Genomic DNA, 16,501 nt, shown 5'->3' on the forward strand with positions numbered 1-16,501 from the left:
TATTTGATCGTGAATGCAAAAGAAAACGTTTATTTTAGCTCATACTGCTAACCTACTTATTTGTTTACTCACGTCAGTTGAGACGCGTGGATTTGTTGGTTAAAGAATACATTATCCGTGTTGCCTATTGTTTTAAATCAAGGAGTCTAACCGGAACCGAACCGAACCGGAACTTTATGAACCGGTTTTGGGTCAATTTTATTCGAACCGTAACCGAACCTGAACCGGTTTTTATAAGATTTTAAGGAGCCGAACCGGAACTGAACCCAATAATTTGAAAGTACCTTAACCGAACCCGAACCTGTAAATAAAAGCGGTTCGTTCCTGCATGACGTCACAACTTCTATTTTACAGAGTCAAGTTACGCCATATTCGAAACTTTATGAAAAAAATATGAATATTGAGTGAAAATTTCGTTAATTTTTTATTTTTTAGATATTTCAATAATGAGTTGCTGTTTTTTTAATACGTCACGTTACTTAGATTAAATGACTTAAAATTCAAACATTATTCTCTACATTTATCGACCCACATTTTGAGATTTAACGCAAATTGTATTGTATCTGAACCGGAACTTTATGAACCGGTTTTGAAATAGCGATGGTCGAACCGGATTCCGAAAAAAATTCTTGAACCTGAACCGGAAAAGTCAAACGGTTCGACTCCCTGTTTCAAATATTAAACGGTTACATTGGATAATATCGAAATTTGCGTACATTGTACCTGGACCGAAATCGTGTGGTAGGTATAATGTTTTTACAAAAGTAAGTTCCACTAAATTACTCTGTAGGCTGGATTTATTAATAATATGTTTTAAGAGGTGATTAAGTAAAGGAAGTTCAATTTTAAATACTTAACTCTTCCAGTGGTCTTGACTATTTTTTGGGATTTGCACCGTAAACAATAAAGTCATTCCCTAACTAAATTATAGTCCTGGATAAACAAACGTAAAAATAAATTATTTCAAGGCTGATTCGATTCTGTATCGGAGAAATAAGCGAACAATATATGCAAAAACACTTCACTTGTAGGAGCTTATAGCCTTTGTTGAATGTAGGTGCAAACATCATGTCGCTAAAATTTAAATGGGTTTAAAATGTTTTGACGATAAATGCAATTACCCGCGGAGAAGGGCTATATCTAACAGAACTAAAGATATTAGGATTATAACTCAACTCCAACACGACTTGCCATTCTGTGTCAATAAATATGTCCGACTCAATGCAAAAATCTCTTACCTAAAGTCACTCATCAATGCGTGAGTTTTCGACCACAATGATCTACTAAACCAGCGTGGTCCAACTTCTTTTCATCGCGGGGCAAAAACAATTTTGTTTTTATCTTGCGGGCCAATGGTTTTAAATAGCTATTCTTAGGCTTATTGCTGGCAAATCATACTTAGCCTATGGCATATATAGCCTACTCTAACTTTATGAAATGTACACCACGTTCAGCTACGGTAGGTGTGAAATAATTTCAACACCAAAATTTTCCAAGTTTCCCACATGATTCATTGATCAATGGGTCGTCTGAGATCGATCTTCTATTTTTGGACAAAGTTGTATTGGTATGCATCACAAAAGATTATTCACAAATTTTGTTGTCATTCAAAATAACAGAAACAAAAATTAAAGTGAAATTGCTAGATTGAAGCAAAGCTGACTAACAGTTCGCGGGCCGGAAACTGAAAAGCGGAACTTGCGGGCCAACTTTGGCCCACGGGCCTGCAGTTGGACCACATTGTACTAAACGATTCAGGGCACTAAATATAACATATGACCAATTGGCTGTAAAATGTAGATTCAACGCAAACCCACTGAAACCTTTATTAAAATTGTCGCTGCTCTTCCGCCCCAGTAGGCCACACCATCGCAGATTCCCTAACGTATATTAGATTACTCAATACATTTAAGCAGTTATGTCAAGTGCATAAATCATCAAAACCTTATCCAACGAGACAAAAATGTACATTAGCCTACTGTAAATTTAGACAATAAATAAAGCAAATTAAGCGATAGGCTACATTATAATGCTGAAAAGGAAAACTCCGTTTACTGATGAGCTACGCCAGAAGTATGCTTGTTTCAGAAAAGGATATGTTAATTTCGAGGCTGAATGCAATACTTGTGGATATGGCACGTTTTTCTCAAACGTAACAATTATCTACTTATGTTTTACTTGCAAGCAAAAAAAATGTCCCCTTTTGGGTGCTGAAAATATGGTAGCCTTGATAAGCCACAATTGACTCATTAAACTACGATTGCGTTGAATCAAACTTAATCTTCGTACAATCGTGACCAGTGATGTGCAATTTTTATTCAACATGGCTGAGAACGAACGTTAATTTGGAAGTTGAAACACTTTCCTATGTCGTTTTGTAACGAAATCACAGCTTGCATCTCGCCGAAGATTTTTACATCGCTACAAGTCAATTTAGTAACTGTTCTGTTTGGTCATTTTAATGACAATGATTTCCTAAACTGTTTCCTCATTTGTGCTCCCATTGCAATTAATCGAGCGAATAGGCTACGCCAAGACTAAACACCCTTTAATGATGTTTAGAAAAAATCAGTTAAAAACTCGAAATATTCTAAATAAAAATCTCCCAGCATATCAAGTTGAATAGCTATCTTTAAACCTGTGCCTGGCTTCTTATTAGGTGCTCTTTAACTTTTTATTACTCGTGCGTCTGTTCTTGCGCTGTAGGCCTGTAGTTTATTATCCCATAAAAGAATAGTATAGGACTCATGTAAACCCGCTCAACGATGAAAATATGTGCTTTTCGATCATATTTTGCGAAAAATACACTTCGTTCAGACATGGCCTGGTAAAAGTATAATATTTTAACCCGTACGCGTACATCCTTCCGGTAGGTGGTTTTACCAGGCTTCTTTGCGGCAGTAATTATTTTACCGCAACACTGTTTTGTAACGTCCCGCCTTGGCTACAATGCAAATGAAGTGTATTATTCGTGTTATGCTGTAAATTTTGACAGTTTATGGAAAACTACATAAATGCGTGTGACATTTTGACGCTATTTCTTGAAAAATCAGTCAGCCGTAATAGGACCTTTCTTTTTAGCCTACACCAAAAATACAATTGTCGATTGGGGCGCTTCCCAATTCCCAACAATGTAAATTTTTGTTTTCGCCCTGAAGGCGATTGATTGATTTCTTATTGTTGTCATGTAAGTTGCTTCAAACATTAATTGGCTTCTTTTGAATCGGGAAACTTTGATTTATTACTGTAGTTAACTGGTTTAAGTTTTATATGCAATGCTATATAATAATAACCGATGTTGAAAGCATTTTTTTCTTAATTTTTTTTATTTTTTTAAGACTGTCTCAAATGTTTGAGATGACAATTCTAATGGTTTTAGGTGATGTGTCTAAACCATTTTAAGTTACTGAATGATATTATCTGTAAATATATTTTACCTATGAGTTTTACAATTTTTTTTTTTTTTTTTTTTAAGTATTTTACTGCAATATTTTAAACAATATAAAGCAGTGGTTCTCAACCTTTTTTCACCGCGTACCACCTCGAGGTTCTATGATCTTGTTGCATACCAACAAATTATCGAAAATCTCAACTTTACTCGTATATAGGATTATTAACAGGGGCGGATTAGCTATAGTTAGCCCGGATATTTCGAAACAAATGCAGCCCACTAATCGTGTAAAAGTTTCCCTTTTTTAACTTGGCAAGATACCGGTAGTCAAGTTTTGTGATTCTTTGTTGTTTTTCTATGTCATAAAATAAATTTGCATAGATGTTCTGGAAAGATGATAATTCCTATCATTGATGAAGCATAAAAGATTTAACTATACAATCATAACGATGAATGTATAGTTTATTACAATAGAAAAAAATGCTAAACTTTTTCGTAAAACTGTAATTTTATTTAAAAACATACTGCGTACCACCCAAATGGTACGCGTACCACAGGTTGAGAACCACTGATATAAAAGGCTATTTGCCCAGCAACTGGTATCAAACTTCAAATTTTGAACTATGGTACACAATCCATTTTTTAATGAAAGAAGTTGCCTTGGCCGGAAGGTGAAAATTTGTAGTATGGTATTGGTACACGTCTTTCAGGTTGGAAAGTAAGGCCTGCGCGGGGGATTTATCCTTTTTTTGGTATTTAAGACCTATAAAGTAACACAAAAAAAGGTCTACAAACATCCCGCAACAACTATATTTGGGTGTATGATTGGGTCAAGTATTACCCACCCAAACGCTAACTCGTACCCTAACCCAAATAGTGTGCATTGCGGTATATGCTGTATTTGTAGACCATTTTTGCGTTACTTTCTACTGACCAAATCGATGGAGAGCAGGCTGAGTTTGTAGTAGGGCATGGGTCCAAAAATATCTTCTAATAGCTATTTTAAAAAAAAAAAAAAAACGAATAATTTTAATATTACCTTTAGAAGCCAACCACGTTTGCTATAAGTTGCACCCTAACCCAAATAATTTCCGTTGATTTAATATTTATTTGAATCCTGGGATTAAGCCCAAACTCCAGTCAAAATGAATAGAAATTTCAAGTGGAAATTATTAATTTATCTTTATGTTACTTTCTTGTTCAAATTATCCATCTTACTCCTATGCTGTTCTTCTTTCACTTTTACAGCGTATATGCAATATTAACCAAAAATGTTTCGTGAAAAATTTGTTATGATGTAGAATGTTATTCAGTTAATAACAACGGAAATAAGTCGTGATGTCGGAGAACTTTATTCCTATTGTTTCAACAACACCTCCACCTTTGGATGATTTTGAAGATTCTGATGACGACTTCACAGAATTTGCAACCGCCCAAAACAATTGGATTGATGAGGGAGATGATTTTGCTGACTGTCCACTTCCTGAAAAAAAGGAAACTCTAGATTCCCCAATAAAATCCTTTATACCAAATGGAGAGAAATTTCAAGATTTTGATTCTGATATTTCTTTTTCATTTGAAAGTAAAACAAACAATGACAAACATTCAGAAAATCATATACCTTCATTTGAATTAGCTGCTGCTCAACAAACTTACCAGCCAAACGATTCTGATTTACAATTTGAGCCAAAAATAGAAAATGAGTTTCAAAGTATGAAGATAGAAACTTGTGATAAAACTTATAGCAGCAACAATTACTTTAACGACACTGGACAACCTCCACTCTTTGATGAACAAGATTCCAACAGTATAAATTCTTCAGATGTTTTGCAATCTGTTCCGAATGGAGTACAAAACAGTGCTAGTGAGAGGCCAAATTTTAATGAATTGGATGATCAAAGCGATTCATCAGATTTAAGTAAAGAAAAGTCTGATATCTTAAGCAATGAAATATCACATAATGAATTGGAAAACAGTGAGTCACCAAGTCATTCTCCAACTATTGCTAATGAAATAAATCAAATAACAGAAGCCAAATCTGAAAACAACAGTATTCAAGAAGTGAAACTGGAAAGTGATTCTAGTGAAGAATCAAGTTCAGAATGTTCCAAATCACAAACTGACCCCCAAAATGGGGGAAATTTGGAAATCAAAGACAGTGAACATTTTTCAACACCGAGCATAGATTCAGAAGGACCAAACAGTGATGAATTTGCAGACTTTTCAAAAGAACCTCAAGGTGATGCAAATAACACCACAACGGAAGAATCCCAACCAGTGGAAGAATTCTCCACTGATGGCAATGCCAGTCATTTCGCTGATTTTTCTAGCAATTCAAAGCCTGGTGAATCTCCTATTCAACCAAGTTTGGAGTTTTCTCCGGCAGAAGATACCACTTCTCCAAACCATGAGGACAGTGATAAGTTTTCCGCATTTGCTGTCACACCTACTTTAGAAACCTCTAAACTTTCAGATGTGGAACTGCCGCCAACAGAGGTCACCAAGTCATGTGAAGAATTGCCTGCTGATTTCAGTGATGATGAATTTTCTGACTTTGCTGCTATGTCTGCTGTTACAACAAGGCCAAGTGAAGTGGAAATGGTGAATACCGACATAACTGCAGAGTCTCCTGCTGATGATTTTGCTAGTTTTCCACAGTCATCTTCTGATGCAGCTGATGATGACTTTGGTGCATTTAACACACAAGAAGACAACTTTGGGGACTTTGGTGCCTTTGACAACTTTCAATCCAGCAGTGATCCAACTGAAAATGATGATTTTGGTGACTTTAGTAGTATGGCCACCGATTCAAAAGTGCCTGAATTGGAACAATATCAACCAGTACAAACATTTGAGGTATTTATATTTTTTAACCTAATTTATAAATGTGTATACAGGGGTATCCACAAAATCTAACATGGGAGGTCCCGAATTTTTAACTTAAGGACTATAAGTATGGGCAATCGATGTTGGGGACTGCGCTAAATTACAAACACGCCTTTCGTCATCTGTAATACTGAACTGAGATATTTTTTCCTGGTGTTATTATGTTTAGCACAACAAAGCTGCTCCTGAAGGAAAATTAGTTGTGTAAATTGCACACTAAACACGTTGTGGTCTTATTATGCTTATAGAGAATAATTTTGTGTTAACTATCTTAACTTAAAAATTGCGACTTTAAAACTGCACGACAGTCACCAATACCATACCACCTTTTAACACCAACTTCTGAGATAAGTGCAGACAGCGAACAGCAAGGAACATTAGCTGAGCCTAACTTGACGTTGTTTAGCGAGAAATAAAGGTTTGACTTAGCATTGTTAATTGTCTAATAAACACTTGCTAAGCAGCAAACCTTAACAAATAACAAAAGGCGAAAGAGAAAAAATATCCTTCGTTTACGACCGACAAAACAAGAAATGAAAAACCCAATTACATTAAAAACAAAACAAGAAAACGCGTTACCCAATTACATTAAAAACACTGCCGCTTTGGACAGTGAGTTAAGCCCTGACGAAAAAGATAATATCACTTCCAAAAATGGGGGAGTTTCTAACCCGCACCCCCTGGATACACCACAGTATGTATATATTGGTTGGTAGCCACTTAAAAAATTAGTACCGATTCCTATTTATTCACCAACCTATGAGGTGGACCCTGTTTATTGCTGGCAGATAAGTCAATTTAGACAGACAGATTTTATTTTTTGTGTGTACCACAAACATGAAAAAGTGTTTGAATATATTTATATGGGCCGAAAATTTATTTTCGGGACATATCTTGTTTTTGCCGCTATTCTTTTTTGGTTTCCTATGGCATGTTTCAGACCGATTGAGACTTTCATTGTGCGAAGTGGCACGTCCAAAACTGGGCATACGACTTGCATTTTAAAAAGAGGCTTCTCTTTAGTAAAATTACTTAATGGTCTTAAGAAACAACTTATTTTACCGCAGCAAATTTAAATGCGAAATCTGGTGGCAACACCATTCCAACATATCAACACCAGGCCTACACAACTTAAAATTGTGTGTTGATATGTTGGATTGGAGTAACATACTATACAGGTGCAAATAGCAAATATTCTCCAAATACGATTTTTTCAAATATTCTTCAAATCGTATTTCATCGTATTGTCGCGGTAATACAAAAAGAGGTAAGGCCGTGAATAAAGTTTCACCCACCGTACAATTAACGCAGGGAAGCATTTCGAGTAGGGATGTTCAAGGCAGAATATCGACGACACATTTATAATGCTTGCGTCAGCATTTTTTGGGGCGACCAATTACTTTGCGATAAGCTTCGCCTAATTATGAAGTGTCAATAGGGTGTATTTACCGCCGCAAATTTAAATTCGAAATCTTAAGGCAGTGTACGCCTCTCTGTTACCACCTGTTGTGCATGTTGCTTCAACCAACATACCAATATCAGACCTAAACAACTAGCAAAACTTTCGATTTAATAGTTTGCGTATTAGGCACATTATAGTGTGTTTCATATTGTTTGAAACTACAGATTTAAAGTCTGTTTTAACAGCGATTGCTCGGACCAAGCCATGGTAAAAATTTACCGAGTAAAAGTTTGCAAATGTATTGCAAACCATAGGCGTTAAACCATTTTAAGTCTTTAGGAGAATGATAATATTTGCTTTTCAAACATGTAAGCTGGCCAAAATGTAATAAAATGGCCATACACATTATCTACGTAAATTCTATTTATCAAATATATGTTTAGATCATTCCCCAAATACTACGCCATATTGGAACCCCTTTCGCAGCAAACTGGGGAAGTTTTCGGCCCATAATCTGTTTTTGCTTGCAGAAACAAGTTAAGGAAAATGAAAAACAAAATAAGATATATATAATATAAAATACACAATACATAATATTAATAAATAGAAAGTATAAAATTAAAAATAAAAATTTTAAAATGAAAATTAAAAACTGAATATGAAAAAAAAAATTGAAAAAAATAAAAAATAAAAAATAAAATCAATTTAAAAAAAAAATTAAAACAAAATAAAAATAAACACTAAGCCCCGAAAATATACCCCCTGACAAAATATACAACAACCGCACCCCCGTCTAGTCATTTTTGAAATTTGAAATTGAACTTTGATTGATATTAGTCCCTAAACTAATTTTTTTTGTTCATGATCCTGCTGTCATCAATTTCATGTTATTAGAGATGAATCAATAAAATTATTATCATTTATAAGAAAAAACGCAGATATAAAAAATACTATGCATTAGATGTTAGTTTCACATCTTATTTACCTCTTTGCAGATTTTAAGATAACTCACAATAAGTTATATATAGCTCTACTGTATTATCAAATTTTGTTTTTGGAGTTTTTATTTTAATACAGTTCTACGATTTGTTTTTGCTGCTATTTGAACTTTCAACTAAGAATAAAAGTAAGCTAACAATATTTTTAGCTGCCCAAGACTGTGGATATAAAAAGGTGCTTTCCCATCAATGGCAGCACGACTGACATAAACAGCAACCTGACAAAAGCCATTCATTGTCATGTCGACGATGATCTAATCCAGACTTTTGATTCATCCCAGGAAGAAACCCCTGCAGCAACAGGACCTATGTCAACCTCAAGGTTGTAATAAATTGTAGTATTTCTAAATAAATCTTAAAATCTTAATACCCCTTTCATATAGTATATATTGAGGATAAGCTTTGATTAAAAGGTGTACCCTTTAAAATGACAACTTCTATGTAAGCCCCCCACCAGGTACAAGCAATTTGTATAAACCTTATACTTCAAGTCCATTAATTACTTGTACACCAAAATTCATGTTCTTTTTGGAATTATTAGGTAAAGTTTTTATGGGAGGCATAACAAAATTGATATAAATTTTAGATTCAATTTATATATTAAACTAAATTTATATTAAAATGTTACATAATCTTTTTGCTTAATTATTAACCAATCAATGTAGATGTTAGCATGTTACTTCTGTAAGATATACTAATTGGTGAACATATTATGTAGTAATTAAAAATTTCCCAAGCATATATTGAGAGGATTAAAAAGACCTTTTATTTTTTATATATTACTTATTTTGTTTTTCCCATACTCTAATTATATACCAGACAATTTGATATTTATTTGCTGCATTCAGACCATCACAACTGTGGGATCTTCTTGAGGATGTTGACAATGCTATTGCTCTTAAGCACCAATGGACAAATTCAAGCCACCATCAGCATCTTTTAGCCGCTCTTGGAATTAACACGCAGAACATTGTAAGGATGTTATCCAAATACTTTTTGCCATATGTTTATAGAATATGCTTGGCGTAACAAAATATAATGTCAACAACAAAACACCATATATCATTTATTTAACAATACATACATGCATATGATTAAACATGGAAAAATTAGAGAGTTTTATGTAAATATTTTGCCTTGCTTTTCCACAAACAACACTACACTACATACATGGCATTTTACTAAAATATAAACTGAATGTGTGAGTTAGTGCATGACTATTTTCAATGGGTGTAGCTTTTGCACTGTTTGCTGAATGAGGTGTAACTAGCATTCTAATCCTATTCAACAGCTATTTGGTCGCACAAGCAAGCCCTACTACGTTCCCACATACTACGCTGCGGGTTTGGTAAGTTAATAAACCACAATTTACAAAACGTTTGGCTTTAATTAAACAGATTGTCAATGAACCACAGCGATAGTAGTTGAACTTCCTTAAATAATATTAATATATAAGCAATTTATCATTGTCATTAATTACTTTTATTCACAATTTTTTTCTCTATTTAAGATAAATATTCAACATGTGATTATATTATATGGCAGTGTTATAAAACTCATTGAAAGTGTAAATAAGCCATTTTCATATATCCAAGAAAAAACTTTTTATTTTAGTTTTGTTTGGTTAATAAGCTTTTTAACATAGCTATTGCTAGTGTTAACAATACACAGTTCAACAATTGGAAATAGTGCAGGTAGTCACCATGCCAAATATTGTTATTATATTGTCATTCATTCATTGGGCAATTTTGCAGTTTTTCTCATCAACCAGTAAATTCTATGGTTTTTATGCTTGGTAACTCTGTTGACTTCCAGTAAAGACTTACAGCCAAAATAAGAAAAAATGTAACATTCCATGTAAAAAGTGAATTTTGTTAAATACTAAATAGATTTTTGTTAAATACTAAAGGAATATTTTTTTGAAGTATTCCTAAATATAGAAATAGCAAACTGTTTGTACAAATTGTAAACTAAGCTAAATAAAGTTAAATCTGTGACTGTTGTCTGTGTACCCTTCCCTTCAAATTTATATGTTGACCAAGATCCTTGTTCATTTGTTTAGTAATTTAAAAGAGCTATTTTACAGGGCTTGCTTGAGCCCGGGAAGGAAATGAAACCTCTATCAGCTGCTGAAAAAATCACTGCCATGTCACCAACTGACAAAAACCAACCTTCCATAGTAAGTTAATTTTTTAATTCAGAAGTTCATTAATTTCGGTCATATAATTTGTATGTGTATAATGTAAAAAAAATTATTCAATCAAGTGTTCTTGTTATTCAAACACGTTGCGTTAATTAACGAAAAACTCTTATAATAAAAAAATGTAATCGTCGTGTCATTACATGAAAGTGTACAATCTTCATTACTCCAGCAAAAAATGCTAATTTTTGTTAATCAAAGACAGATAAATATGTATTGTTTGTAAAGTCGATTAGACTTCGTATCTAACGAAGCTTCATTTTCATGCTTTTAAATGTTAGGGATGTTGCAATGTAAACTTAACAATCAATTTGCATTATTACGGTTGGTTTATTAAGCATGCTTTGTTATTTTGCAGGATGGCCAATCAAAACCTTGGACTACTGAAACTGGTTTGTATTTAGTGTTTATTTTACTTACAACAACTCTTTCTAAGGAAGTAGAATTAGTGTAATTAAGTAACAACATTTTTTAAGCCTCCTTGTACTATTCTTCCTAGTTTGTAAAATTAGTTTATTGTAACATTTTTTCTAATCAGCAAAAATGTAGGTAAACTTGTCTTAGTGTACTCCGTGGCATATAGAATAACTATTAAATTTCGTTTATGAAGACAAACGTGGTCCATATATATTTTGTCGCTGGCCATAAGAATATAACGTGCCAATGTTGCTAGGGCGGATGCAGAAAGCCGAAAAACATTGTGTCTATTTAATTTTAGTTTGACAAAATAGTTAACACATAAAACATTTGTTTTATGTTGCAGTATTCTTTTTATTTATTTTCAGATTCACGGCTGATTAGCTTTCACATTGCTAAGACGCGCCATAGCTTCTTTCAACCTATTTTTAACATTTTGTTGCATGTGTAGGTGTAGCATCAAACGGTTTAGCCAATGGTGTACTTGCATGTAGTGGAGTGGCAGGTGACAGTGGCAGCATGCCATCTAACGGGGTCACTTTAGACGCCAGTAGTCTAAACCTTGACGCCTTTAGCGACTCGCTTAAGAGCAATTCTCAGACGACCGCCGCAACCACAGGTAGTAGTCCTAGTTTTTAGAAAAGCACAGTACAGTAGTAGTACTTATTGTTTTTACCCAGTTTTTTAATTTAAGGAGGAATTCTTATTGGACAATCTTACAGTTTGATTGTGATTGCAAACTGCATCGCAAATTGCGATTGATGTTATCTAGCACTTCCATCCAACATAGCTATTCTTCATCAACTTATTTCACAAATAAAATTAAAACAGTTTATTTATTACGTTATACGATGTGCGTTATGCCACAATGTGTTGGTTGTTACCGCGGTAATTTTTTTGTATCATGGTCGCCATATTGGAATCTATACATAGGCCTATGTTCTATAAATTGTGCCAGTCCTCGAAAAAAGTAAAAAGTGGCAATTAGTTCACCTATGTTATGAGCGCGTTTTTACGTCAAGGTTTCTAGGGTTTTAAAAGATTGTTTCTCAATTTTTTCAGGCCGCGTACCTGATTTAAAACAAAACAATTTCGCTTAAATTTACTTTAAAAGTCGTGGCCAATAAATTTCAGATTATAAATCAATTTAATATTTTAAAGAGCAAATATAACTTTCGCCGGGCGGTGGGACATTACACTTGCATTAAATTTCCGAAACTTCGCATAATATATAAAATTTCGCTTGAAACCACCTGGAAACAATTAAAACCATTACTTTTAAACGACCCGAAATCCTAGATTCCATTAAAAAATCCTGTTAAATAAAGCGACATTGTCGAACACAGCATTCATTTAGTGTATTTTTATTTTGTCACCAGAGCAAGATAAAATTGATCCGGAGCTTCTGGAGCTAGCCATGGACGTTACTCCGGATCTCTCCACTAAGCGAGCCGATCCGCTCTCCAAGATCCTTGCCACGCTCCGCGTCTCTTCCTCATCCAAGAAGTCCTCTGAAGACGAGGAGGACTTGAGCACGGATGCGAGGAGAGTCCTTAAGAAACTGCCGCAGATCTCGTTCATGAGGTCCAAGGTGCTCATGTTTCCCGTGAGCCAATCGTCACCCGTTCACCATTAGCGCAAAATGTCGGCCGCCATATGCTGGACTCCAACGCACTTAGGTTGAACTGTTTTAGATGATTTATTTTTACGCTGAGCAACCTTTCTTAATTTTTCTTTATAGGAGTTTTCAAATCTTCGTTTAGGTTGCCTCACATTAGGTAGCCGGAGAAAAATGTGAAAGTTTTGATATCTTTTTAATAAAATTGTCATAGCGCTTGGCCCTCATGTCAGAAAAAACGCCTTTTATCTTTCATTTTTCTTTCCTTGGCTTCGAGGTAATTTCCGAGTTATTTATTGCTTTCACGAAGCTCAACTGTTGTTTTTTCTATCCCGATTGTACGTAGAATAAGTATGTAAATCGCAACGAAAGTCAGTCGGTACAATTATTGAAAGCCCAAAACAACACGGTTACGTTTCGATGGCTTTGCATTGGTGAATCGAATTATGATTAAAGGCGATATCAAAGCGATGTGCTTTATTGGTTTGGAGAATTCTGGCATCTCTTGTGTGGTTATGTACGACTGAACAAGCTCTATAATGAAATTGCAGTGACTCCATTCACGGTATTTTAAAGTCGAATAGGTTTGCGTTTTATCGGATTGTCGGTTTGTTTCCTATTCCGCCTCGGTCGTCTTGAATTGCTTTTTAGAGTAATGGCACGACGCTTTAATAACTTCGACTCGACTTTTAATTAGCCTCTCCAACGCTGCGCCAATCGATCGAAAACAATCCAAAAAACGTAAATCCTACAATTTTTTTTTCTACCATATATATAAATATCTATCTATCTATATATATATAAATCAAAAACAGCTCCTCTGGTAATTGTAATTTAATTACAATTACCAGAGGAGCTGTTATTAAATTATATTACCATGCCTGGTAGCAACAGTTTATCTATATATATATATTTGTTATAGAATATAAGTTTGTTGTATATTTCCACGATACTTTTTACTTCCTCAAACGTGTTGTTTATCGACTTTAGCCGCGAATTTGTTTCTTCCGTGCGTCGCCTATTACGCGTCACACTATTTTACCCACCCCCTCCCCAACCGAAGTGCAATTGCGTACCCTCGTACTCCCCCGACCCCCTTTTTACCCACTGTGACGGACCCCCAAGAGTGTAAACGCCCGTCACCGTCTGCTGAAAAATATGTAGCGTTTTTATGTTCGGTGTCGTTTGGCTTTGGTTAGTTGGAATATTCGTGTTGTGTTTTAGGTTTGTTTGTGGCTTTTTGTCTATTTAGGAACCTGCTGGTTGCTTGTTTTAACTGTGTTATTGGGTGGCTTAACCGCTGACCAAATCTAAATTGAAGTGATATTTACGAACAATATGGTTCAACTAGACTGGCCGTTTTAAGCTAGATACTTAAGAAAACGAAATTTTAGTTTTTGCAAATGTTTCGTTTGAGTTCTAACAGTTATCGGTATTTGATTACCTGAATTGCTGTAAACAGCAATTAAATGCCTACGTTACAAATGTCTGTCATGGTTAAATTTTTCCAGCCTTAAAAATATTCCTTTAACAAAATATTTTGTTTTTTCTGTGCGTAAATCAATTGTATCCATTCCATTTATAGGCGTCGTATAGTTTTACGCAGTAGGGCCAAAGTCTGGGATGTCTTAAAAACGCTTCGAAACAGAACTTTCTGTGGCGCTCTGTTTCTTCTGGTGGCATGTGGACTTTGATTGCCGTTATCGCCGTTTAAAAATTTCTGTTATTGATTTTTACTATTAACGTATCTAACAACTCTCGCGAGAAACCACATTTCGTTTAGGCCGTCGTATTGTAAGGCAGTGCTTCTTAACCTGTTTTAGTTATATTCACCCCTACCATATATCTCCAGATTTCATTCACCCTTGACTCATGATATGATAAAACTTTCTCGTCTATATTTCACTGAACAGGGTAAACACCCAGAATATCCGCCCTGGTCGCAAGCTATCATCAATTTCTGACGGTTCACCCTTATTCACCCCTTTTGGTTGTTGGTTTACCCCTGCAGAAATTTTATTTCCCCTGGGGTGAACTATTCACCTGATTAAGAAACACTGTTGTAAGGTACTGCGATTGTTGAGTTTGAAATTTTTCTGTCACTCTCGTTGCCGGTGAAGTCACAGCCCCGGCGTCCCAATTATATTTTGCGATGACAATCTAGCGCTGCTGTGTAGCTAAGCCAGATACCTCCAGTGTTTACTTTGGATGAGCAAAACAATGTCGACTCCTAATCTTTTAAAGCGGATATTTTAACTGTAAAAAAACGCAATAGTTTTGACTGAAAAAAAAAATGCTTTTGCCACTCGTTCGTCAAGAAACGCCTTCAAAGGTGATTACGGAATCGCACTCGTTTCGTAGCAACTCAACTTGGCCCGCTATTTTACGAACATTGCTTTTATTATTCGGTTTTATTTTTCGCCTCGCTGCGACGCACGAGTTGCATTTCTATTGCCTGTTCCGCTGCTCCTCGGCTTTGCACAAACATTTTGTGACGTCATTAAACTTTGTAGGCTAATTTGCCGACCTTGCTTTGTCCTTGAAGACTTGAAAAAAGTTTAACTTGAGGTGACTGTCAGGATCGCGATGCTTTTTGTCCAAAATACCGGATTACCGGGTATCGGTTTGGGGGCTATAGCTTTTATTGTTGCACTTACAATTTCAACTTTAATTTTTCAATCGAACAAAATTTGCTTTAAAAATTAACAAACCTTTAAGAAAGACAATTTTTTAATGATATCACGTTGCGCTATTGTAGCCTTTTAAGAAAACCCTTTGTCCGATGTTAACCTGGCGTAAGCTGTATCCCCTACAGTAGGCCTACAGCCTAAATTTAAAGGTAATTATTAATCCATGGTGCTATATGGCAGCGGACCTAGTTTTCAGTATGCAAGCAGCATAAATTAGATTGAAGTTTCTTTTTCTGCAACCACGCGAGAGGTTGCTTTTCAGACAGACAAGCCACAAAAACATATCAAAGTGCCACATGCCGCAAACTGCAGTTTGCCCGCCTCTGCTGTATGGTAATACGCATATATGGGAATATTAAATCATCTAATCCAGTGGTTCTCAAACGTTGGTCCGCGTCAACTTTCCTGCCAGTCCGCCAAACTTATTACAATTTTAAATCTCAATTACAAATGCAAGATGTTAAAGGATTGACCATCAAATAACTTCGCCAGTTCCGTAATTTGCAGCATTGTGACGTAACATAGAGTTAATGGTCTACTTTGGTCTTTGTCATATGTCACATGTGCCTAACTGCTTAAAAGTCTGAACCTTAAGACCAGTTGTCTGTGAAAAACTTCAATAGAACCACGTATGATACCAAAAAGAAAGCTTTATATTGCTCATTAAATTGAAGTTTCCATTATATGCTTTTAAGTTGCATAGTTTTGTCGTAATTACATGTTGAGTTAATTTTGATTTTTGAAGGTCCACCGGTCCGCAATTTTTTTTTTTTCATTTTGACGGTCCGTAAGCTAAAAAGGTTGAGAACCACTGATCTAATCATGAGTGTCTTTGGTAATTGCTATGCCTAAAGGCAATAAAAATCAGCATTCTTCTCACCATCGAAGTACATGGACCG

General features: G+C 35.1%; 1 protein-coding gene across 2 annotated transcripts; it reads left to right on the top strand.

Annotated features, from left to right (window-relative positions):
* Positions 1–4,652: 4,652 nt before the first annotated feature.
* On the top strand, positions 4,653–13,707 carry LOC146169621 (uncharacterized). Of its 2 annotated transcripts, XM_083388919.1 has the most exons (8): positions 4,653–6,247; positions 8,827–8,999; positions 9,526–9,649; positions 9,969–10,025; positions 10,764–10,856; positions 11,236–11,269; positions 11,746–11,913; positions 12,674–13,707. In XM_083388919.1, the coding sequence occupies exons 1-8, from the start codon at positions 4,730–4,732 to the stop codon at positions 12,928–12,930; spliced, it is 2,424 nt and encodes an 807-aa protein (XP_083245045.1). In that variant the 5' UTR covers positions 4,653–4,729; the 3' UTR covers positions 12,931–13,707. The 2 variants fall into 2 exon arrangements, with proteins under 2 accessions (XP_083245045.1, XP_083245046.1); XM_083388920.1 differs by lacking the exons at positions 11,236–11,269; positions 12,674–13,707 and having other exon boundaries at positions 11,746–11,884.
* Positions 13,708–16,501: the final 2,794 nt, after the last annotated feature.

The sequence above is a fragment of the Ascidiella aspersa genome, chromosome 1, assembly GCF_963924565.1.
Source record: "Ascidiella aspersa chromosome 1, kaAscAspe10.2, whole genome shotgun sequence".
Lineage (NCBI taxonomy): Eukaryota > Metazoa > Chordata > Ascidiacea > Phlebobranchia > Ascidiidae > Ascidiella > Ascidiella aspersa.

Coding starts and splice junctions, on each gene's coding strand:
- LOC146169621 (XM_083388919.1), top strand. CDS start 4,730: ATGTCGGAGAACTTTATTCCTATTGTTTCAACAACACCTCCACCTTTG. Junction 11,270..11,745: donor ACCTTGGACTACTGAAACTG/GTTTGTATTTAG, acceptor TTGCATGTGTAG/GTGTAGCATCAAACGGTTTA. Junction 11,914..12,673: donor GACGACCGCCGCAACCACAG/GTAGTAGTCCTA, acceptor TTTTGTCACCAG/AGCAAGATAAAATTGATCCG.